Raw genomic sequence first — 26,528 nt, 5'->3', positions numbered from 1 at the left:
TTCACCAATAATTTCCTGATCACATTCGCCATCCCAGTGCTTGTCACGCCGTCAGTCTCAACATGATTCGGCTGACAAATTTCCTTTTGTTTTCCTACTTATTATTGTGTGTGTGTGGGGGGGGGGGTCGTGTTTCTTCGAAATAACTGAATGTATATAGTACATCTCACAATCACGTGTGCCACACTATATACAGCGATTGTCACCTGATCTACATCTCGTCATGAGCCGTCAACATTGTGTTTCCGTTTAATCTTTGGTATTTACAAAGATTATGTGTTTAAAAAAAGAATCTTAGGATGTCATTTCTATTGTGAAAGTGAAAGCAATTTTTTCACAACCTGGTATAACATCTACATGTATAACGACACAGAAGAAGTGATGATGGGTGACTATTGTTTAAGTGTTATCTTACATGAAGTTCTTTTTTTTTCTTTCCAGGATGAACATGATGTAGGTGTTGCGGACCTTTCTTCTTTAAGAACCTAAACTTGTTATCCAAAGTCACGCCATTCTCCATTTGGCATTCTCACCGCGTAATAATGATAATAATAATGATAATGATAATGATAATGATTATGATAATGATAATGATAATGATAATGATAATGATAATGATAATGATAATGATAATGATAATGATAATGATAATGATAATGATAATGTGGTCTTCTTTACCCAGGGTAGCCTCTTCAGTGTTAACACTGTTCTACCAGAGAGCCCTGCCATTATTATTACCCTAGCGTTGCCAAGTACTCATTTATACACGTGGGTCGAGAGGAACATAGTGGGTAAAAACATCTTGCCCAAGGACGTGAGCACTGGGCAGATTCGAACTCGAGTCCTCTTTTTGGGAGTTAGAGGTCTTATGGACTATGCAACAGTGCCCCCAGTTGTACGTTCTATTCATGGCTAAAATTAACTTCCAACGCAACATCATCTTCCTTTCAAAAGTAAGTTGAAATCAAATAGTGAACGAAAAAAAAAATTCTCGTGCTTCGAATTCGTGAATCCAAAATAGCCTAGTCAGACCGAAAAGAATATAAACAAGTGCAAAAAATGGCGGACAATTTACCATTCACTTTCATGATCCTAACTTCAGAATTATACAGCAGAGTAGGCCTAATTGTTTCTTTTTTTGATAAAAAACACACAAAATCACTACGTTGACTCTTTACACCTATTTTGATTTCTCATCTAAAATTTGGTTGTGTTACTTCTTGTATTTGCGATGCGCGGTCACACACACACACATACACACACACACACACACACGTACACACTCATATAAGTTGACATAATATTCTGTGAACATGATGATATAAGTGTGTGCATGCGTATATGCGAACATTACATAGGTGTGTACATAGGTATTATGTGTGAACGTATATTGTATGTGAACATCTCTACTGACGATGATCATTACATGTATACATAGGCCCCATATATTTTAAAACCTTGAAGTCCTGCATTATCTGGCATCTTGTCCTGCTGCAAAGAGCCAAAAATTGTAAACAATTATTAACAATTTGAGGGTGGTTGAGAAGTGACGATGGTGCTGATATATGATTAAGTCACGTTGAGTACTGAGTGCATCACTTGACGGGAAATGGGGTTGGGTGGTTTGGAAAAAGCAGGAAATGACTTACATTTTTTTAACCCTTAGCACAAAATAATTCACATTGAACTCAAATTTTGCTGTTTCTGGCTATACTCTCGTGAGTAATATGGACCACTTACATCTAACAGAGACTCATCAAGAGCAGTCAGTAGACTAATAGCCTTATCTCATATTAATTTCCAGATCATAATTTAAGAAATGGAGAAACTTTGAGCTTTCTTGACAGTGTCTCACCCTAAAAGGCATAATTTACCATATGCATATGAAACAAGAACCCAACCTTAGTGCTTTAAAATAGTACTACAATATGAGGTTGGGATAGAAACAACCACTTTAAAAAAATGAATCAGTAAAATCGATGTTAAGTATTGCTAAATACACAAAATGTGAACAATAGTTATGATAAAAATGTTTCCAGACTAAACCGTCGGCAATTACGGTTTACTGAGAAAAATACTGATATCTCCTTGTATTTTAAGTTTTCTCGCAATATTTTGTATGGTAGGATGTTTTGTGGTACGACAGACCTACACATGTGCATGAAATGTGAATTTTTTTTTTTTTATATCACTGCTCCCGAAGGTAAACAGGAGCTTTAACATAGAAACCGACCTGTTGGCTGATATTCTGCTATCTATGATAATGTTCTTAAGTGTGGTGCATGATTCAGCTATGACTCCTCAGTATTCGTCCTCAATGTTCGATACTGAAACTACAGTTTACTAATCAGTCAACACACAAGTAAAGCTCTCCGTTCATCATCTGTGTCTTCTTTCTTTTTTATTAATCTTTCAAGCGTATAGAATATCATGACAAGACCGTCCATGGGATTATGACACAAAACAGCGAGACCTGACACAAACGCCTCTGGGAGGGGTTGGGGGACACTCGGGCTGGACACTCAGTACATTGGACAAAGGCATAAGGCATTGTTTTATAAAGCTGCATGATGGCTTCATATCCATCAGACCACAAAAAAAAAATCTTTTGATTGACATGGCATCGCAGTGACTCTTCATGATAGAGGAGAGCATAATGCACACATGTGTAATAGTCAAAAAGATTCACAATAAAAAATGTGGAAATGACGTTAACGAGACTATTAAAGCATTACATACATTTAATATGAATAAATATTATATCTCTCATAACAGGTGTAACGGGACAATTCAGGTCCCAACAGACAAAGTCACACTTTGCTTGTGATAGAGAGTCTTCTGCATGAGAACTCATTTCTTCAGGCAATTTCATTCCACTATCATTCCTCCGTACATGCTGGTATCATTTTGTATAAAGTCCGTGCATTGCATGTACTTTTGTATATAGTTTGATAAGAATGATTCCAGGACAGAGAACGAAGTTGGTGTAACAGACAATTCAGCAATGAATTGGATGCATATCAAATCTTTTTATGTAGTTAGTTTGCTTGATGTCCCTTTATTTCCTTCTCTCTATATAGTGAAGATCTTGCTTCCCAAAGGCGGTAAATCCATCATTTTATGCAATACATTTGGCGTCTTTTAAAAGTAAGCTCTTCAATAATAGTCTATCTCTTTGTACTTTATTTTCTGTTAAGATCGGGCTGATTTTGCTATAACAGGCATTTTCCATAGACACCTACCCGAGTGTACTCGGAACTAGTCTTCATTAAGGATGATTTTCTTTTTTTTTTCCTGAAAGTAAATTTAGTAACAATTAAAGCCAGAATAATGATTTCTGCGTGTTATCCTGATATGTTATGTACTAGAGCTGGGCATCCACATCCATCCTTTTTTTTATTCAACTATGAAAAAAAGAAAAAGAAAAGAATCTTAGAAAAAGAAAAAAAAAACAACAACACGAACTCTATGATAATATGATATCATCGCACAATCTATACATATAATCATCATGATTATTTTTACCAATAAATTCCATATGGTGTATGCACTCCTGTCACGATTATTATGGATCAAAGCAAAGATACAATGGCAAAGAGACAGGGACTGAAGGTTCAACATATATATCGAAGTGAAGATGGTCAATGCGATGTGTGACACGTTGAAATAATAAAAAGCGGGAAAAAAAGTTGATTATGAAAAAAAAGACCAGATGTGCAGCCGCATTTCCGTCATCAATCCACTTTAACTATTCTAGACGCTCAAACGTTATCGCCGAAAGAAAACAGCATAGAGATATAATGCTTCGTATTATTTTTTGCATAATATACAATTACAAGAGTACAAAAAAGATATACATTATATACACACTCATTCAAATACACATGACATGCATTTCGAATTACTTTAGAGCAAGTCAAATTATAGCAGGGCACTTTCGTTATTTTTTTAATTCTCCTATGTTGATAACTTGTATTTGATGTGTTATAATAGTTTTAGCCTCTCATAGGAAACTGCCTCAATTGAAACCCTGTATAGCATACAAACAAGTTAGCACAAACTTGAAGATGAAATGTAGTTAGCAAGTCAATGCAGTTCAATATAACCTTGTTATGATAAGTAATTGGGACATCTTTTGCAAGTCGTTCCAACTTGTTGCCCTCGCAGAGATCCTAAAATCTGTAATTGTTTGAATGGAAATAAGAACACGATTTACAAGTATAAAGTGCTCTTGAACGTTTCAATATTGGTTTCCACTTTCTCCCGAATAATTTGATTTTTCCCCGCTCTTCTTGCATTGCGGAGTTGAATATCTCCCCTAACTCGATATTATAAACAGAAAAAGGACAGCTGTAAAGTTAATTGCCTATCGATAAATAAGATATTTTCATTGTGCTACGGATACTATAATTTTTACAGAATGTATTTCTTACGCAATGAATAGATTCTCTTCTCTTTTTTAACACCAAAACAAGTAGCTCAAGTACCACAAAGATGTTGCGCGTTTGGAGTTTACCCCTTTCCTCCAATTTATCATACTTCAGCGCATCTTGAATGTACACTACTCGGTTATCAGTATTCAGTGGATTGATGGACACGTCCAGCTAGATACTGGCATAAAGTGATACTGCGCATATTGCACTACTTTTTGTATAACATGTTATATAACAGAATGCAGCAGTTGGTATTATCCGTATTGTATCTTCGACTTCATGTTACACCGGGCATTCTTGTAGAAAACTTGTCAGTCAGTGCAAAATGCACACACGTAGGCCTAAGCAGTTATTCATGGAAAACCTCGTATCAATGTTGCTGGGCGTTCCACACTATAGTCACAGCGAAACAGTTCGTTTTATGATTCATGGCTGTCTCCAACACCGGGATATGACTGTGGAAAAGACACTGCCCTAGTTCTGTTAACATCAGCTCTCGTTGACGTCCAGAGTCTCGTAATGACCAGACGTAGCCCATTTCGTTCCGGTCACTCCTGATTTCGGCCCCCGTCTCAGCTTATCGTAGTCGTTCTCCTCTGACCCCTCGAGAGATCCGCCTGGACTCTTTGTCTCACAAGCTGGCTTAACGCTACTCGCGTGGTTCAGTTTGCCGTACATGTTATCAGGTTCACCTTCTATACTGTGCCGCAACGAGCTGTAGCCACTCGAGTTCTCAGACTCGTCGTCCTTGGCGTACCCGGATGACATGCGTCGCCCTCCCCCGGCACAACTGGTGAAGAGCTTAGTGCTTTCCTGGAAGTTGTTCTGCTTCACCAAAGCAAGGACGTTCCCGGTGTTGAGAGTTCCTACGCCTCGCAGCGGCCCATCTTTGAGACTGACGCCCACTCGAGAGTTCCACGTGCTCGACTTGGATTTCCCCTGGTTCTTTTGATTTGGATCGGCGTAGAGAGGCGATGTGTCATTCGCGTTGCGCTCATCTAAGTTGAAGGCATGGTAAGCCCCATGCAGGTTGTCTTCCTCTTCCGGGCTTTTCTTCGGCTTCTTGCTGTTATCGAGCAGTTCTTCCGTGTCGTTGTCGGCTTTGCGAAGCTTGTTGACGACGGCGTATTGCGGGACTGTTCGTACGGACCCTCCGCGCTTAGCGCCCGTTTTCTTGTGCTTTTGTGATCCGTTCAAACTTTGTCCGCTGTTTGAGTTTTTAGGCTGAAGCTTGTTCTTACTCTTGACTTCGTCCGCATGGCTAACCTCGGCCTTGGATGTAACTGGACCGAACTCTGACCCAGGAATCTCCGCAATCTCGACGTAGGGGCCGTCTGTTACAGGATTTTGTGAAAAAAAAAACAACAAAGAAGAACCTATTGACTCGAATAATTCTTAGACATAATAAAGCAGCTAAAGCGTAAATATTATGCAGGTCTGACAAAGTCTGTCTGTCAACGTCATGTTTAGGCTGCATCTGTTTGGAATGATTATTCTAGGCGGATGCATATCCACGTCTACCATTTACATCAATTGCAATCTTACTTTCGGTCTCTTGAATAATTATGCAATAGATACCGGGGTAGTTCCCTTTTCCATAAATATTACTCAGGCACTGACCGTCTGTTTTATATGGACTTCATCGAATGAAATGGGGAGGTGAAGAGATCATTACCCAGCAAAATTTAATGGATTGTAGTGTCGCTCAGTTTAAAGGGAAAAAATGCCGCATGAGTCGGCACAGACAACACTGCTTGATATTTCATCGTGTCACGTGTCACCACCAAAATTAGAATCATTCCTCTGAACTATGACTTCTTGTTAAAAGAATGTCTCATAGATATAAACACATACAGGGCATGACAGGTGAGAATCTGACTTTCATATTGAATTAAGTTGACGTCTGCCCGAAATTGTACAGAAAACTTATGACATGCTAACCTTTTCTCGAAAGTCTCTTGCATTTTTTGGACGCCTTGCATGGCTTCGTGGTCGGCTTCGACAGTGTTTGTACCGTGGGTCGAACCGCGGAAACCCGCTTCATTTCGAGCTTGGTCGGAGGCTTGGGGTGGTTGCCGGAGCGGAACCTCACAGAATCGTGGAACCTGGGTCGAGAGGAATATGTCATGCAAAGTCGGTAATATCAAGGTGATCAAGGCGATGCCGCCTTGGTGTTACGATGAGAATACAAGTTCAAGCCACACTTCGTTATTCCGAAGGTTCATTAATCCGAAAATGAAATAAGGTTTGTTATTCTGGAAGTTCATTCATCCGAAAATGAAGTAAGGTTCATAATTAGAAAGGTTCGTTTAGTACGCACCTTCTTTGAATTTATGGAATAACGAATTTTCGGAATAACGAACATTACCCATAAGTTCTCAGAGACAACAGCCCGAGTAGAAGTACGCTTACCCCCATTGAGAGACAAACTCATAGATGAAGCTATTACATCATCTTGACAATGAAACAGTGATATCTTTACTACTAAAGTACGAAGATTTGAATCTTTAAAGGCTTGTGCTTCATCAGGTGCAGTTTAAGAGTGCAATGTGTCCAAGTAATACTGCCCAGGGAAACAATACAAGTGTCCTTCCTTGGTGGATTTCTTAAAATTGAATCAAATAATCGCTGTGTACAGCCTCGCTCTTTTTATCACCACAGTTCACTTACACTGCATGATCCTTCTCAGGAGTGAGAATTCTTGTCACAAGAATTATTGTGTGATGTATGTTAGAGTCATACTTATTTTGCCTATGACGCAATTCAAGTATTGAAATTAGAAGCCCGTATTCATATATGTAAGACGTTAAATCTGATCGTGATTGCATAGTGCAAGCCAAAAGTTGACTAATTATAACTAAACCAACGTGCCCTACCCTGGTTGTATTTTGTTTCGCTTCTTCTTCCTTCTGTTGACCACGATCAGGACGACTGCCACCACGGCGGTGAGAGTGATAACCCCGGCCACTCCCGAGGCGATCAGAGGCAGGACCTTGTCGACGGCCGGACCCTTGTAGTCGGGGTTGACCTCGAAGTATCCCCCTTCCTGGTGAATTTCACCTCCATCGTGGTGGTCGGCGGACCCCTTGATACCACCATCTTTGATTGGGTAACCCCCGGCAGATCCGCGAGGTCCGAGACCACTGAAGGGAGCTCTTCCCGTGTGCGTGCTCAGAGTGGTCGGGTGCTTTGAGAGCGTTCTTAGAGCCACTGCAGTTACGGGCATACGAAAAAACAGAAGAGAAATGTGGTCACATTTCTAAAGGGAAGTTAATGAAGGCTTGGAGCTGCGGTTTAGACGTAGATTCCAAGGTTGTGAGCAAGTATGATTATATGGCCTGTATGTGCCTGCTATTGTGTTCCTCTAGTCTAAGTTAAGGTCAGGAAAACGTCACTGCAGATCATTTAAGATGATTGACAGCTACCTTCTGTCTGATTGTCACATCCAGAGTTGTATGTAGGACATGCGTTGAAACTGTCATCTTCTGTGCTGCGTCCCCTTCACGTGTGGATACGGCACAGAAGGAATTCCTGTGACCATTTGAGCCTGTTCCCTCTGGAACGAAAGTTCTGTCGTCATATATTTACGTTTATAGCAACTTGTTTGTTTGTTTGTTTGTTCGTTTGTTTGTTTGTTTGTTTTTGTTAGGACACAAAAACACACTCATGATAAGACATTAAAATTAATTATTTTTGTATACCAAAGTCATTTGTCTATTATCCATAATCATATAAAACCTGTCTATCTATCTATCTATCTATCTATTCGTTTATGTAATCATTAAACCTCCTCATTTTGACAAATTCGTCCCTTTTCCTTCAATGTGCTTTAAATTTCCTTCGTTATTCATGACTTGACAAATTACTTGAAGGTCAAGTTGAAAAAAAAAAATCCTTGCGCTGAAAAATGGGATGAGAATAGCAAAGGGCACGTTCCATTATCAGGAGACAGAGGCTACCCCCGCAGAGGAGGGCTAACGTGCTAGCAGAAATGGCACCACAGAATATTCATTTTTTCATTATTGTAATTTCATCATATCGCTCACAGGCTTATAGCACAGGCGTACGAGCAGAGGGATAAAAATGTTACAGATTCGATGGGAGTATGACTAAACGAAATTGGGGACAAGGCTCTTTTTTTTGTGATATACTAATTGTCTCACGCTTCCCATGATGTTATATATTTTCCTTTGGTTGATGGATATGAGCCTCTTCCTTAACCCAAGGTAGAAACAAATAAATGAAACAATATCAACAACACTAAACAAAACACATGAGAAACAAAACAAAGCACATAACTTAAAGGGTGTGTACAGTTCTGGTCGAGGTGAAGATTTAGCTTTTAACGTTTTGTGAGATATTCAGAAACCACTCTATGAGATGTCAAAGAGCATGCGGTTCTAAGGGGTATCAAAAGTTTATTCGATGAAAATCGGTTTTGAAATGGCTGAGATATCCAAAAACAAGGTGAAACAAAGAGATACTAATAAAGTTGGGGCATGTCGCCTTTTATTATTAGCACTTTTTTGGATATCTCGGCCATTTGAAAACCAATTTTCATCAAATAAATGTTGAATCCTTCTTAAAATTACATGCTTTTTCATATTTCATAAGAGGATTTTCATTATCTCACTTAGGAATGTTCAAAACATGAATCCCTACCTCAACCAGTACTGTACAGTCCCTTTAAGAGCAAACAGCTGTGATTTAACTTCCCGGCAAGGGAAGAATGAAAGGCAATTATGGTCAATGACTTTATCGCCGCACTAGTAGTCACTTGAATCAGCCTGAACTATGATTGCGGTTGTTTGGAGTCAGACATCAATATCGGATATCCGGACAACTCATTAGATAGTTGTAACAGATTAACCATATACGCGTTGTCAGTCTGTCGGTCAAGGCACTGAATTATCGAGTCTTCAAGTCTGTGTAAATCACTATTGTGTTTTGTCTTCGCCTCCGAATACCACTTATGCCTTTCTTTTAGTTTCTTTATATTCTGTAGTGCTTGCCTGTACTACTTTTTGGAATGTGACGTCTTTCATCCAAGTCACGCCAAATACATATTCATGTCTCTATCTGGGCTTTATCAACAGAACAAAACAAGAACATGTAACTCAAATAAAGCTCCAATGAAATGAAACATGGTTCAAATGAGTTTTTGGAAAAGATAACAAATACTAATATTCCATAACACGGAGAACAATGACAAGATAAGTCATGAATTTTGATTCTATGTGATTCATTTCAAATTATGAAAACAAAATAAAATAGGAGACCCACTTAAGAGACAGTGTGTCATGTCACAACTTATCCCATTTGTGACGTCATTAAGAAACGGAGTGCTAAGATAGCATCCAAACGGCACGATGCCTCTCGTATCGTGAGAGAAAAAAGAAAAGAAGAAGGAGGAAAAACACAACGTTTCTCACCCCGCAAATAACGCGGAAAGCCGAGATTTAGCGAATACACGATGAAGGTGGTAATCTACGACATGAATTCAAAAGCATTTGGAGCGATTTGGGGCGAGCTGCGTTGATGACTCGGCGTTGATTCATTTTAAGGTGGAATCCATACAGGAGTCAGGGAATCAGAGAGAGTCCACCCCCCCCCCCCCTTCCTCGCGATTGGGACCTGCACTCTACACAGTTGATGACAATGAAAGACCTGAAGACGTCTCCGTTTGCAGGAAACTGAATCATCGAGCCAGAAATCCAACAAACAGCGACCACTTGAGAAGTTAGCTCCATCTCTTCCAAGTCACCTTGCTCTACCCTCTCTCTTTGCTCTTTCTTTTATTTCTGTCTATCTATCCATGTGACAATCTATCTATGATACAAAATAATGTAGGCGTGTGTTACGTGTGATATGTGTGTGCCTACGCCACGCGCAATAGAAACATTTCAAAACAAGCCCAAGTCTAGCCGTGCAAGTTGTGCTCCCGCTTTGGCTTGGAATCGTGTCTGCGAGCTTGTGTTCGAACTTCAGTTTACGTGGTTACTACATGTGTACAGGGCTTAGTGAACTCTATGTCTTGTTCCACGATTGAAGTGACCGCTTTATCTTTCCCATTGCCACGCTAACAGATGTCCTAATGAACTTGACCATGACTTTGTTCTAGCGCTAATTGGTACCCTCCTATAAGAATGCTTCAAGCCTTGATGACCATGGTAGATCCAGGGAACAGCGTTGACATATTGATCATATTTACCCAACCGAATAATGGTACAAGGGGGTTGTGGCAGTTGCTATAGGTACCACATGAACCTAATAAATATGCTCCAGCAAAATGACTTTCACCTGCCCAGTATTATATGCCAGTCCTTGACAATCACGGTAAGTTCATGTAAACAGCATGTTGATAAAAACATGCATGAACGGCGAGACCTTGACTGCATTGAGAAAGGATGGCGTTGTGATCGTCACCAGAGTTCACGCGAACTTTTTCATGTAGGACAGTCGTCCCGATATGGCGGAGGAAGTGACCCTTTTCCGCTGGTCTTATCGTCATTATCCGTTGCCTGGGCCTTTTAATTTGTTTTGTTTTGTTTATTTCTGTTCATCTGTATTTCTTAAAGTAAGGCAATCATACTGCCAGGCTTTGTGGCTAATTAGCGCCGACAGTATTGCGAACCACTCAGAGATTTTGAAAGGTTTGGGCAGCGTGGAATACATTTTTTGGTGAGACCATAATGTGCTGATCAGTTGACAATTAGGCCTATTATGATACAGCAGGGGCGTATGAAGGGGAAAATGAAGGGGATTGCGGGGAAGTGGGGGGGGGGGCTGAAGGATATTGACAGCTAGGGTCCCTATGTTCTGCACAGCTGGAGTAAGGCTCAATAACATCAGGACGTGCAGTTTGCAGATAGCTGCGGCCTCTGAGGCAATTATTGTTCATTTAACAGGCCCACTGAATGACGGGTAAATTTTGGTAGAGTTCCATTTCATTATTTGACCAATAAGATGACAAATATTGTGGTACTTCACTGTTTCTCTTTCTTTTCTGTACTATTTTTTTTTTTCAATTCTGGTTATATCACAGGAATGATGTTGTGATTTACTTTCTCTGGTGATGGATGTAGTGTATATCATTACCTATCACTCGGTTTGATTGTGTGTTTTTTTTTTGTTGTTGTTGTTGTTGTTGTTGTGTGTATGTCCACTAGGGAGTTTGTCATTCTATCATCGTTAGTATTGCTTTGACTTGATTAAAGTCACCGCTTCAATTCCTATATGACTTCATCGGTCTTTCTAGAATTAAGCCAGTGGAAACGGACCCAGGATGTAAAAGGGCGCTGTTACCTGGACCTGATGCATCGCTTTCATCCTATTGACACAAGTTGCATGTATTCAATCATTTTTATGCTTGCGCATCTATCATTTTCAAAACGTTCAAAGGTGAGTATGGCAAAGTTGTATGATGAAAATGGTCGACACAATAATCTCAAGGATCTCGGAATGTGAATGATTGTAAGCGAATAGTGAGCAACTATTGAAACTGTTCAAAAGGAGAGCGCGCGCAATATGCATCAGTGACATACTTTGTTAATCAGCAGTTAACTGGCTTTGTATCATAGATATTCGTAATGAAAATGGCGGCCTTTTTTACGTCATCCAGTGGCGCTCTCAGCAATCCTTAAATCGTATGCCTTTAAAAAACAAATCAAAACACCCGAAAACCAACCAAACAACAGGTTAACAAATAAATAAACAAACAAACAAACAAACAAACTTAAAATGTGAATTTTGTTGCTGTTGTACTTACAAAAATTAGGACCCCATTAAAATGATTTGCCCCATCCAGACAATACTGACCTCAAATCAGACCATAATGAATCATAAACAAATCAAACATTATCAAATAATAAAATAAAGTGTTCTGCCAATATAATGTCTCCACGAGGGAGCTAAAATATTAAATTTTGAAATATATACCAGTTGTGGGTGGTGCTTCCAAGCACATGGACCCTTCTTGAACGTAGCCAGGGCAACATCCGGGCCTCACCGCGTACTGAGTGGACACCAGCTCACGGTATGCATTCACGTAAACGATCCTGCAGGTATAAATAAGAAGGAGAAAAAGAAGAAGATGATGAAGATGAAGAAGAAGAAGAAGAAGAAGAAGAAGAAGAAGAAGAAGAAGAAGAAAGAAGGGGGAAGAGAAGAGAGGGACAGTGAAAGAGAGGGAACAAATATAGTTATGTCTAATCAAAGAGACTAATGCTGGATAAAACCGTTACATTACATTTCATTTACATCGCTAATGATATATGAATGTTAATAGCCATTTACAAGACATGGTCACATTGCCCTGGTAGTGGTAATAGCAGTAGTTGTGGTAGCAGTAGTCGTAGAAGTAGTTTGTGCTGCAGTGAATGGGTAATTGTGCAGACTGAAGTGGAACCGAGTTCGGAGATGTAAAAGTCTGACAGCTGTCTGAAGGCAACCAAACTATACAAGGCAGATGAGATAGAAAAGGTAATAAATGAAAAGCAAAGTTAACAAATACATGGGCACATACCAAAGTAAATTACATTTCCTAAAATGAAAAAACCTAAGAGAAAAGGGAAAAATTAACAAAAGGAAAAAAGGCTAATTCAATGTACTTTTGCAGTAAAATGATACATTATCATGAAGTGAACTGTACACTTACCTATATCTACTACACTGGGCTACGCCAAAAACACTGCATTTCGTCATATATCTGAACCTCTTCGTCTGTACGCCACTCATTGGTATCCGTTGAACATTTGTGACACTGTAAACAAAGAACAGCAACATAAGAACACTTTGAATTTTTGTGACACTGTGTAAATAAAGAGCACTTGTAGAACTTTTCTAAAACTGTGTAAAGACGAAAGATTGAGCATTGGTCGAGCATTTATGACACTATGAAAATAATAGTATGGTTACCAAAAGTTGAAAACTTTTTAAACATTTGTTGCAATATGTATAGAGAGTTAAAAGACACACACACGCACATATGAAACAAGCAAAGATATGGAAAGATTTTATTGACACAGCCCGGATAGAAGAAGGTTAATGGTAAAATAACATATTATTTCCTTGGGAATAATCAAGTCAGGCGTTTCCATTACAAAGTCTGACTCTCCTTCTCATCAATGTTACACGCTGTTATTGAATTCATCAAGGAAAATAAAAATAGGTATGATCTCTTGCACGATAACGAATTTAACACCAACTTCTTGAGCACACCTGGACAAACTTCACCACCTCCGCACGCCATTTGGTATATGCACAGAGCATAGTCATTTTTACATTCATTTGAATGGACGTAGTCACTGTTATTGATTTGACACGGAAATGATTATATATCCGCGGCTGCGTGCCTGTGTGTAATCATACAAGGTAAGCTACATGTATAACAAATTATCATAATTCTTCTGTTAATTGCAAAACATCAACACTGCCTTGGCCACGCTATTCCCAAAACAACTAGCATGATATCGAATATCGATTTTCCTCATCCAAATTCCAGGAAAGAATTAACAGGTGTGGAGAGGTGGGCTTGGTACATTGAAAATAAGTGGTTAAATGACGGAGTGACCCGCTGTACTTTTCACATCCATGCACTGTTGTGGGGAATGCGAAGCACCATTGCACTTCTTCTCCTCCCCCCTCCCCCCCCCCCCCCCTCTCCCCAACATCGCAAAATCCTCATCTAATAGTTTGTTGTTAATTGCGTCTCTAGGGCCCAATGATTATGGTCCTCATCACCATCGGTGTTATCTCGAAGAGGTCGCACCTGTGCGAGATATCTTTAATTTGATAACTCCAGCAGGTGTAGGGGGGACGATCTCAGCTACCTTGATCGTCATCCCGCGGTCACACCGAAATAGTTTTGTGCTGATTAATCTTTATGAGCTGAACTATCTGATATCTCTTTCTCTGATACATCATTTCAGTTACTTTTCAAATTTCCATCTGGATGTTGTCTTTATTGGTGTTTTTTTTTTTTTTTTTTTATTTATTGTTTGGGGGGCGGGGGTGGGTCACTTTTCTTTCAGAGTTCACTGTAGATAGTTTCGCAGTTATCATTATTATTATTACCTTCTACTAAAACGCATGCGATTAAAGTGAGGTGTGTTTAAACTGCAAACATGCATGGGCTGCTGTTTTTCAACTCCTATGTTATGGTGAACATAATGATAGAGTCAAGATATTAATGTTAATTTCTTCATTCATTCATTAATTTATATTTACATTATCAATACAATCATGTTCATTGACATCATTGTTAGTATCATCATCATTATCAATGTCATCATCGCTCTTCCTATAATATTCTCACTACTACTACTACTACTACTATAACTAGCTAGTACTACTAGTAGTAGTAGTAGTAGTAGTAGTAGTAGTAGTAGTAGTAATAAGTACTACAACTAGTAGTAGTAGTAGTATTAATAGCATTCTCGTTGTTGTTTGTGTTACTGTTCGTGCTCATTTTGTCATTACTCATGCTTGTAATTTTCTTCCTTTTTTGAGCATTCGTTTTCCTCTTTGAGTTGCACTGACCGTATGCAATTATTTTGCCCCCCCCCCCCCAAAAAAAAATGTCAAACGATGTCCCCTTTTGCGCATCACCATGATTTATGACGGTATAGTCACAGATTTTACTTTTAGGCCACCACGACCATGAATAAGAATGCACTCCTGACTAAGAACCACGAGTGCCTTCAAGTGAATTACTATCGCGATCCAGAACATTAAAGACAGACTTTAGCAACCGCCAACAATCGCGGAAGTAAACGGAGATGTGGTGAGACAGTCACGAAAGTTGAATGAACTCTAAAAGAAAATGACTTGAGCCATTCTGACGTCATAGACCCGGCGAGCTAGTGCTTAAAATACCATCTACTATGCCTGGATGCAGTTAAAGGTATGTGAAGTGACATACGACCGTACCATAAGACTTAGATATGATCAAAACCGATTCATATATTGATTTTACATGTATTATACTGCCTGAACATACTTTGCAGTAGTTGCACTATCATTTGGTTTTTTTTTCGGAGGGCGCCACCAGGTGGTGGAGCAGGTCACAGTTTGGGGAAACTTGTAACTCGGGGTACGATTATACGCGAAATTATTGGTGATTGTAAGATCGTTCATTGACATAAAGTCAAGGTTGACCTGCTGTTCCACGAGAGAGGGAGAGGAAAAAAAAAAGATATTTGATACAAGGAAAGGAAATTGACAAACGACAATGAAAGATAACAAATGAAACATCATTTTAAGAATCCCATTGTTATCATTATTATATCAGTGTTATTATTTTAATCGTTATCATCATATTATGATGATCATTATCATTATCGCCACCATTATTACCATTATCATTATCATGGTAATTATGAGAGCATTGATTACAAAAATAGGATGGAAGTGATGGGTATGATAATGATGATAATAGTGAAAACATTTAGAATATTTACAATCTTATCCTCCATCAAGCATTAAGGCAAGATAAGATCCCTGAAATCATTCAGAAATCTTTTTTCATCATCATTGAATTATAAGAAGTCTGAATCAAGTAGTTACCCTACACAGGAGAAATTAAGATTGAATAGAAGTGCTTAAATTCACTGAATGTGGACAAAACCAGAATAAAAAGAAGAAGAAACTATGCCGACAGAAATTTTAAAGCACAAACAAAACAAACACACAAAGAAAAAAATTTTGACTTTAATTTAGATGTCATTTTTCCACTTGCTAATATTAAAAGGACCATTTACATATTTAGCGACTTAAAGGTCTATTGATAATTCTGGAATCAACGTACACGAATAAAAGAGATGTCCCAATCCTGCCTGTAATGAAATACCAACAATGAATAGCAAAAACTAAATTTATAAAACAAAGATATTTCACATTATGATATTATGTATAATTATTATATCATTATGGATTTGACGGGCATTGAGGAGAAAACAAACAGGAAGTACGGACGAAGATGAAGAGAGAGAGAGAGATAGGGTCGTTTATATTTTTAGATTGTGATTGGATTTGTCATGTTTTACGGGAGGTGGGCGCCAAATGTTTTATAAAACCTCAAGGAGAAGTGAAGCGACGTGAACTAAGAAGTTTGAAGTACGGAGAGGAACAGGGATTTTCAGACTCAATACCAGGATGGAACATTCTATTTGGAGGACTTTCTGTCTGTTTTCCAAGAAAGTAAGTGCACCGAAGTAATTTACGCAGATAATTCTCATGTCGACAAAGACTGAATTCAGCAGAGGAAAAAGAGAACTACGGTTCAGGCTCCTTTTAGGCTCATGGTCAGAGAAATTATAAATCCATGAGTGAAAGGCGATTAATCCTCCAGAAAAAGCGTAGAAATTAGCATTGACAGCCTGCTGTCAGGGGTTACCCCCGCAGGGGTATAGAAAATGAAACGTTAGTGTCATATTCTTACATCTGTAGTGCAATGATGTCAGATTTTGCAGGGTTACAACAGCAACAAAAACAATTTATGCAAAATGTTATATTCAGTGTTGAAAAGTAGAAGTAGGTCACTGGTTTCACCCTACCATCCAAATATAGACAACAAGACTCATGAGCAAATGTTTACGAAGTTCGCGCTAATAAACGCATTACGCTAATTGATTTGAAACATGGTCCCTCCCTCGATCTCCTCTCGCTAATTTGTGAATGTTGCTCCGCTTGCGGAACAATACGTTTATGGCAGAGGACTAATTTTTGGTCTCTTGCAGAAACGCTGAAATGAGGCGGAAGACGCGGCATCCGTAAACGTACGGTGGAGAGAACGTGCCTGTTCAAATCGAATTACCTGCTTTCTATGGTGTTTACTGATTGATGTCGCTTTATCGAATTTCCCGCGCATTAATGGAATCATCGAAAGACTTGAACACAATTGATTGCTATTCTTTTCTTCCTCATCATACCCTCAAGACTGATGATTGTGTATCTTCGCGGTAAATTGAGAGAGAATGACTGGGGAAGTTTCTTTTTAGAACAGATTCTGCACAGCAAGAGTGCTTCTATACAACGCATGAAACAAGCATCGAGAACAACACATAATCATAGAACATTAAAGGGCGGTTAGTTAGCTCAGTCGGTAGCGCGTCTGCCTCACGACCCAAAGAACCCCGGCCTGATTCCTGAGTCCCACTGAGCAATGTTGTGTGTAAACATACCGTCGCCTCTGGCAAGAGGCAAAACACTCTGTCCCTCGGATAGGACATAAAATGGAGGTCCCGTGTGGGAGAGAGTCACAACTCATACAGATTTTTTTTTTTTTTTTTAAAATCTTAAAGATCCCGCTTCATTTATTCATCGCAAAGAACCCGGTGAAGTGGTCCCGCCTTACATCTAACTGGACCCGAGCTATTGCAGCTGATCATATGGGCTATCCAGCCATCTTCTCAGATGGAAATGAAACAAACAAATAAACAAACAAACGGACTCGTAGGTTATGTGAAATACCTGGCAATGTTGGTCCCTGATACTACAAAATAATACATAAAAGCCACTTATGTAAAACAGATGTTTTGAAACAATAATTATTTACGTTAGAGGGACTCTTTAGTTATCAGTTCCAGTGATCTAGTCTATTTCAAGGCGTTATAAGTACTATGGAGGGCGAGTAAGCAGATATAGGTATACAGCAAGTATATTCACACGGAGTTACGGAGCTTTTAAACAAACCAGGGAGGTGAGAGGCTAACATACAAACAAATAACAGGACAAAAATCAATATTTCTTTTTTTCTTCTTCCATAGCCCAAGGAAGCCTGGAAACAGAGTTCCATCTTGATAAGGGATCGAAATGCTAGGTAAAACGGCAGATATTGTCCGACTGACTGTTTCGAAAATTTGTGTGTGTCCCGGGTAAGTAAAATGCAAAGAATAAAATGAACTGAAATTGTCATATAGGGGGGTTAACTACAAATGTAGCCGGTAACGCGGGGTCTCGAAATACGCGAGATAAAAATCTGTAAATTATAGGAAACGCTCCGATGTCTGCTGATTATAAACTGGAAATGGAAAGGGCACCTGAGCAAAACGTCCTGCATCGATAGCACTGTCCCACTTAACATGTTAACTTGGTTGCAAAGCAACCACTATCACTCTAAGCCAAATGCCTCCCGAGTATTGAAGCAGGAATAGAGTGGTGTTTTCCTGTGAGCATATACCATAACGACTTACTTACTTTATGGATCCGGTCGGCAGATTTTGCAGGGACTATATACCATTGGTGGATATATCGGACAAATTATGCTGACGAAGAAATAATCTTACTTCTTTGATTATGCATCCAATGGCACTCGGTCTATCTATGTTCATCGTGTAAGTTATCGCAGTTAAGTATGATATTTCCCACTTTTTTTTCTAAATATGTCGCAAGGACAAAGTTGTGGTATTTCAAAGTTGCACTAAAGTTGATATTATTGGCAATTGCCATTGCAATTACATAAGCCGATGTTATCACAGACTTCTCCCATTGACCCACACAAATACCCTCACTCTTTTAATATTTTCTTCTTTTTTGACATTTGATTGCAAAGAAAACAGATTGTGTCCTTGGCACCAATTTGCTGGTGTGTTGGAAAAAGCAAATCTAACAACAACGACCACTGATGACTCTAAGGCCCGAATTCACAAAAGTGGTACAATCTTTGCCAATGGTTTAAACCGTGGACAAACGTATGGGGCGCCAAGAGTCGCATGACCTATTTCGTTACGAAATGTTAACATTTTGTCGACGAAATGACTGATTTCGTAACGAAATAGGTCATGTGACACTTGGCGCCCCATACAAAACTACGGCCTTTGTCCATGGTTTAAACCATGGACAAAGATTGTGCCACCTTCGTGAATTAGGAGCTAAGGGTTAATGAAACAAGGTCGAACAGAATGGCTGTGAATAACATCGGTATAAGCGTTACGTAATAAGGTGAGGTTTTCCTGCAGGGAGATGGAAGTGTACGTGGGTCAGTGGTATCATCACCTGAGCTAACTCGCACATTTGGTCGCCACCAATATCCGGCGAAAATGTGTGAAACTTGACAATGCCACCCTTCCTTTAAAGTCCAGGTCCAACTTTGGTACGACTTCTACCATTCTGATTGTCAGATATAGGAATGAGACAACTTTGACATGGTGTTTAATTGTCATTGAATTCAACTCCATCCGGAAAGTAATTACTCATTGTTTTCATATAGAATCCATCCGGCCCCCAAATTTTCGTGTCATAAATGTCTCAGGAATAAGTTTGATTGACAATATTGCTGTGATGGGATAACACTGTCCTTTCATGCAACCCCATTGGAAAGGAAGGGATGTTAATCCGATGGTCAGGCGGCATTTGCGCGCGTCTTATATGCACAACTTTGAATTCCTTTCTTCTGTCAAAGATAATCGTGTCATGGAAAAAATATTACGAGACATATCAACTCTGCACTTTATGATAACGTCTCATCGGCCGAACGGAAGTCATTCGGAAGTTGTACATGGGTCCCAAGATGACTCGCAATTTTATGATAAGAAACACGATACACCGACCACCCTACCTACTTCCGAAACTGAGGTCGAGTAAGATGAAATTGATAGCAGCGACAGCGAGGTTAAGCACAGATCACCATCTAGTCAAGATGGGCAAGCGTTGATTAAAGAAAAGGATCAAAGCAGGAGATGAAGAAGAAAAGGCGTCTACGTCCGCCATTGCAAATTTAAGCATGCATGCCCAAATGTAATGATGAATGTAGTCATTGCGTAATAATGATAATAATGATTATAAAGAAAATTATAATAGTAATGAAATAATAGCAATACAAATGACGATGATGGTGCTGATAACCATAACAACAGCAGCAACAAAAATAAACTACAAATAATGATGATGATAATATAATAACTATTATAATACTAATCGCCATCATCATCATCATCATCATCACCATTATCTCGGGGAAAATGCATACAAAAAAAGTAATACTAGTACATTATATCGCTTTCGCATGTCACTTGAAGGTTCAGTCTGGCCGTAATGAATAACCACTGCGGACGCAGGCAACATTGACATTATTAGAAGTGTACCCGTCCATGCCATGAGTACATGAATTCGTTAAAAAACAAACGAACAAACAAAAACAACTTTTATGTTAAAGAAAAAGATGAAAGGGTAGAGAATGTGATAGTCGGAATGAATGAGAAGGCAAACTACTGGCTTTATAGTGGTCTAAGTTGATACTAAGTCAATTAAGGCACCCCATATGGATGACCCTTATCTGTGCGGTAGGTTCCAATAGAACACGAGCGTGTTATTTTTCTTCCGGCTTTTACCTTATCTTCTTCCACAAAAGTACGTTTTGATTTAATAACTTGTTATCGTCGTTTCAGATAGGATACAATTATAACAATAATGATATTACTAGGAACAACGTTTCGTGTGCCCTCCTTTTTTTCTGACCACGACAAATTGGGACGAATTTTCACCCTCTCGTTGAGTTACCACGGTAACCTCGCAAACACTTAGACCCACTTACCCTTGACTTGCAGTAACAGGTGTGTTATAAACACCGGGCATTATGACCATGATGAGGGGATGGGAATAGGGGTGGGGTAAAAGATTGGGCAGGTGTCATAGAGAATCTTATCAACAGCTGATGTCAACGTGATGTCACCAAACCTTGAAGGATCACGTCATGAAAACAGCTCATTTAAACTAGGTTGGAATCGTCTCTAGAATGTTTCAGTTGAAGGAGCTAAGCAACATAAAGTTCCATTTATGCCTACAAGTCTCTAGACATGTACTTGTATTCACACAGAATGTGTCAAAGCCTGTAATATTTTCTAAAAACAGGTATATTCTTCGTGATTATGCCCATTACATAATTATGAAAGAAATAATGTGGTTTATGGACATGAGTTATCAACGCACTTTTTCCTCCCCATATTAATCACAATATTTCGACACAAACATCGTGTTCCCATATAATAGGAACGCCAGAAAAATTATTTCCATTAAACAGGTTTCATTTCCCTTAGTCGTATTTTTTTAGAGGATCTCACCGATCTGTTCTTCATTTTCGTATATCAAGAATATAAGAGGGGAGATGTGCTTTGTCGTGAAAGGAGAAGCACCATTTTTTTTTTTTTTTTTGTCTTCCCACACCAGATCTCTGACTAGGCGAAGAAATTTCATCACCCCAGAATGCACTTCTCTTTATTTTCATATTCATTGAACCATGAAGCATTTTTCTAAGTATGCATGGATTGCTCTTAAAGTGATAGTCCCACTTACAAAGAGCGTTAGACTCGCGATCACGCGCAGAAATACCTTTAGAGAATCATGAATATTATAAATGTATGTACACAATATGATATGATATTACAAGAGACAATGGTAATAATGTGAAAACAAACTAAATGAGAACAAAAATGGAGGGGTTTACAGGGCGTATTTCATTCAAAAGTTCATTTGAAAGACCAGCAGATAAAATGAAATGACCATGTGGATAACATGAAGCAACTTGGTTCAGGGTGTGTGGGGGAAATGCGTGTGAATGTCATTCGCAATATGCGGCTAAAATGATGTGGAAACGGTGGAAGGGGTTCGCCGGAGAGGAGCGGAACGGAGCCCGTAATGCTATAGGTCGTGAGGATGTACCTCGAGTCCCATTTTACATGAACATCCGCGAGACTTGAATAATTGAAGCCGATGACAGGACAGGAGCAGTAGCAGCAGCAGCAGCTCCTTGCAACTACCCTGCAAGGACGCCGGGCGCACCTGCACGACCTTCCCCCTATAGCATCATCGCAGAAGCGATGGGAAAGGGGGCTTCATGTTCTGATGCATTTTTCCTCTCAAAACTGTCATCGCGCTTGCATTGGTGATGATGATAAGCATCGTCATTTTAAGATGAAACAGCCATGTAAAAAAAAAGGCCCTAAATATCTATGTTTTGATCTCTTGAAACATTCCCCATCCTTCAAGCTACCTCGCACATGACATCCATTCTGGAGGTTCGACATCCTCTTTAATTTCTGGTTTAGAAACAAGACTTTCCCCTCTCTGTTCTCGTAAAGGTGTTCTCACTCCCCACGCTCTCCTCTTTAATGTTCCTCTCTTCTTCTTCTTTTCTGTTTCAATTCACGTCACTTTTGAAGATAATGTCCAGATAACAAAATTCCGAAATTTTGCAAATTGTCTGTTTTCCTTACTTCGTCGTCACCATCTTCATCTTCTTTCTTCACGTTATTTTTAAACTAACCCTTTCTTATCGCGAGAAATCACTCCATGCAGTCCTCAAACACCCCCGAGCCCTAATCCCCCGGGCCCGGGTGGCTAAGGCGTAGAGGAACCCTAAAGGGCTTTTTACACTTGTAAATTTTTGCTTAGCCCCGGACCAACGGTTGGGCTAAGGGGGGGCCTTAGCCCCACCGTTGGTACGGGACTATCCTTAGCCCACTTTCTGTTTACACTCGTTTTTGCCAAAGTGGGCTAGCCCCACCGATAGTACGGTACTATCTGGCCCTGCAAATTAGCAGGGGTTAGCACCGCAATTGCGGTGCCAAGCAAGTGAGTGTAAACAGAACGACAAAATAATCCTGGGCTAAGCGAAGGAGGCGAAGTCCGACCCTCACTGACCAATCAGAAACGAGGTAATCAAGTGCTGCCGGTGCGTGCGTGTACGTGTACAGTACACAGCGTAATTATGAATATTCATGTGGTTTGGAAAGTCCGGGGCTAAGAAATACGAGTGTAAAAAGGTCAGTTTTCTCCTTAGCCCCGGACAAGAGATAGTACGGGACTAATTGGCGAGTGTAAAAAGCTGAAAAAATTGGTACGGGACTAACGATAGTCCTGGGTCAGAGAAAGTCCGGGGTTAAGAAACACAAGTGTAAAAAGCCCTTTAGACTATGGATCAGAGTACTGCACACCCCTGGAGACGGGTATTCGAAAGATAGTTTCAAAGCAATTAGCTAATTAGCCACAAATCGGGCTGATTATCGAAGTGTACTTGTTGCTTATTTCTTCTCCAACTTCTTCTTCTTCTTCTACTTCTTCTTCTTCTTCTTCTTCTTCTTCTTCTTCTTCTTCTTCTTCTTATCTACTTTTTGTTATCATTTGCATGTTCTCCTTACATACAATGTATTACCATTTTCAGATTCTTGTTCCGACCGCAGGGGTGAGGAAGGAATATGTTTGGCGTATTATGATCGCCGCCATAACATCACCGTGTTCAGTTGGAGATGTATTATAATGCTCGTACCTGGAGCGTTGGTTATTGTGCAGCTCGGGGGATCGGGGTCGGGGATCGGGGGCGGACGAGCCCGATCAGAAGGGGGAAGGAAGTGTACACTTCTGCGTGGATTTAACCTGCAGTCGGCCAAAATGGCATCGCGTATTACCCAGCAGAATCCCTGGAATGATGCAAATGCTCACGTGTCAGGATTCTGCGAGAAGCTACACATAATTACTCTTCAAGGTCTGGCAATTTTAGGTTCACCGTAAATCTTTAGGAATACCAGTAATTCTGAACAAGCTTTTTTTTTTTCTTTCTTTTTCTTTTTCAACATATTCAATCCCTCTCTTTCAGCTTTTGTTTGCCTACATGTGTCGAAGGTCGTGTATAGCTTCACCTACCAAATGGGATACCCTCTACGATGATTTCATATCCGTGATGTGAGTATCACATCCGAAATGGAAATCAGGCCAACTCTTCTTCTTCTTTGATGAGGTATACATTTAAATCAGAAATCGGTGTGGAAAATTATAACTCGAGGTGAAACATATAAAAGATAGTCATCAAGTAAGGGGCCCTCACAAAACATAATCAAGTCCCGTGTCGTATTTGGTTGAATGATATTAATATACTATTATTTAGATATTTGTACTATATATTGTATACATCTTTTCTGTTTGGAGATGAAAATAAAAATGGATTAATGAATATTATCTAGTCTGCATTGCAACCTTAGCCTAATTGTTTAAAGGAATTGTATTAAACGATACCACACATACTCGGTTGTGACATTGAAGGCCGCAACGGTATTACTTTGGCTTTTTTACTTGTTGTGCATTACTTTGAAATCGATAATACCCGCGCCAAAAATTCTACTTTCTTGTACTGTTACCCATACATAAAACATTCATACATGCCAAAAGCATGCGATTCACACGGCCGCTTGTGCGAAGTGAACAAAAATTTTAGGTCAGTAAAATACAGAAATATAGATATCGCTCATATGGAAGTGAAGTAAAATACCATGCTGGCTTACTCTTTCGTTAATCTAGATGAAAAGTTATCTTGATTGATATAAATAATGTAACAGATTAAATATCGATGGCTCATCTGAAGAAATTCAATCCACCTATTCGAATGTGCAGATCTCAGCTTTTACATGTAGTTACGAATGAAATGAAATTTTAGGAGAGGCAGTAAACATAATTTTCATTGTTTTTTTATATTACATTCAGTACCTAGGCTTTAAGATACTAATAGTAAATGTCAAGATCCCGTGTGGATTAAAACACAGAAAAGTGCCAGTGTTGGGTGTAGACTTTGGCGCTAAAATCGAGCGTGCCCACACAAGTGTATGGATCGGAAGACATGGCGGCTTGCCCTGAGGGTTAACTCCGGGGCAGTTATATTTTAATAGAGAGATAAATGCTGCTCGCTGATTAGAAGTTGAGTTCGGATACTTTTTTTTTCTTTCGCTAACTTTGATCACGCCTGTTAAACTTGACTGTAACCAATTACACCCTCGGAATAGACATCGCGGTTTATCTAAAATAAACGCGGTGACAAGAGCGGGGGTAATCCCTCCAAACGAGTGATATAACATGCCACGAACAAGACACGTAATGTGCCCAGAAACCAACCCCTGAAAAACAGGTGCCCCCGTGCTGTTTCAGTTTGTCATCATCGCACAAATGAACGAATTAATCACCCGTAAGATGCGATTGGGTAGATAGTGCGCAGTTTAATGATGTAGATGCCTTAAAAGAGAGTCATGATCCCGATTATGGCAATAAGGATATATGGAAAAGGAACTATTTTGATAGGAAAGAACATCCTTTTTTTTCTTGTCGTCTCTTGCAGACGCCGTAATCCCGTGTGCTCTTCTGTTCTCTCAGCAAGCGCACCCCCTGACTACCAACCATAAGCATTACCCGTGTGGCGCAGACAGAACGATAAGAGAACTGGAGCTACGCTTGCTACGTATCTCTGTCAGTGCGTAATTACACACATCCTCGACTGTAACGGCCCCTCTCTCTGTCCTGCACCCCAACTCCATCCTACCGGAGAGGGGGAGGGGGAGGTATAAGCAAGGGACGGGTGGGGTGGAAGTAGAGAAGGGTATAGCCCACAGAATGAGCCGGGCCTAAAGCCACAGGAGCCACACTGGACTGTGATACATGGACGATATTGAGCAATTGTTCTTTTGCGGGATTAATTTGGGAGCGTGACGCTAATACCGTGCTCATGATTGAAACAGGTCAAAATGCGGCTGGCTCAAAAAGCAAGTTAAAAACAGCTGTGCTCACTAATCGCATTTGTATGACCTGCGAGAATCTTCACTCAGCGCAAGATACTGTGACGGAACACATTACGAAAATCGCTAATTTTTGTTACATTACAATGTCCTGTAACGGTTTTTGGATGTTTGTTTGTTTGTTTGTTTGTTTGTTTGTTTGTTTGTTTGTTTGTTTGTTTGTTTGTTTGCTAGCTATGGGGAGGGGAGGGGAGGAGGAAGTTAGGTTCGGTTTAAATTGCTTATTGCTGCATAATACGTTCTCTTGTTTCGTGGTGTTTATCTCCCTTCTCCACCCCCTTCCTCTCCCCCCCCCCCCCCCCCGCTCTTATCTTAGTAGGATATGAAGTAACTCCAGAAGAATGCGTCAAACTTGACTAAAGCAAGACAAGCATCTTTCAATAAGAGCGATGATGAGGCATGGCCGCCAAGTAAGGATGTATGCTAGGACACTCGAATATCGCGTCTGTTTGTTTGTCTTTAATTCAATTCATTTTGATTTTTTTCTCTATCATGTTTATAATCAGAAATCGTCAAATCTTTTGGCCAATATCTGAACGTGAAATAC

The 26,528-nt window shown here is 39.7% G+C and overlaps 1 protein-coding gene across 1 annotated transcript in view; it reads right to left on the bottom strand.

Annotated features, from left to right (window-relative positions):
* Positions 1–4,922: 4,922 nt before the first annotated feature.
* LOC139734848 (uncharacterized) overlaps positions 4,923–26,528 on the bottom strand; it is a 38,572-nt gene continuing 16,966 nt past the window's right edge. The window contains exons 2-6 of the mRNA XM_071645634.1: positions 13,090–13,194; positions 12,372–12,490; positions 7,310–7,643; positions 6,375–6,538; positions 4,923–5,767 (exon numbers count right to left, since the gene is read on the bottom strand). Coding sequence (XP_071501735.1) covers positions 4,923–5,767; positions 6,375–6,538; positions 7,310–7,643; positions 12,372–12,490; positions 13,090–13,194 — 1,567 coding nt within the window. The remainder of the gene's footprint in view (positions 5,768–6,374; positions 6,539–7,309; positions 7,644–12,371; positions 12,491–13,089; positions 13,195–26,528) is intronic.

This window comes from Diadema antillarum, unplaced genomic scaffold, assembly GCF_040938485.1.
Source record: "Diadema antillarum isolate AM-2024a unplaced genomic scaffold, OU_Dant_1.0 seq00000550_RagTag, whole genome shotgun sequence".
NCBI lineage: Eukaryota > Metazoa > Echinodermata > Echinoidea > Diadematoida > Diadematidae > Diadema > Diadema antillarum.
This window is presented reverse-complemented; position numbering and strand designations above follow the sequence as displayed.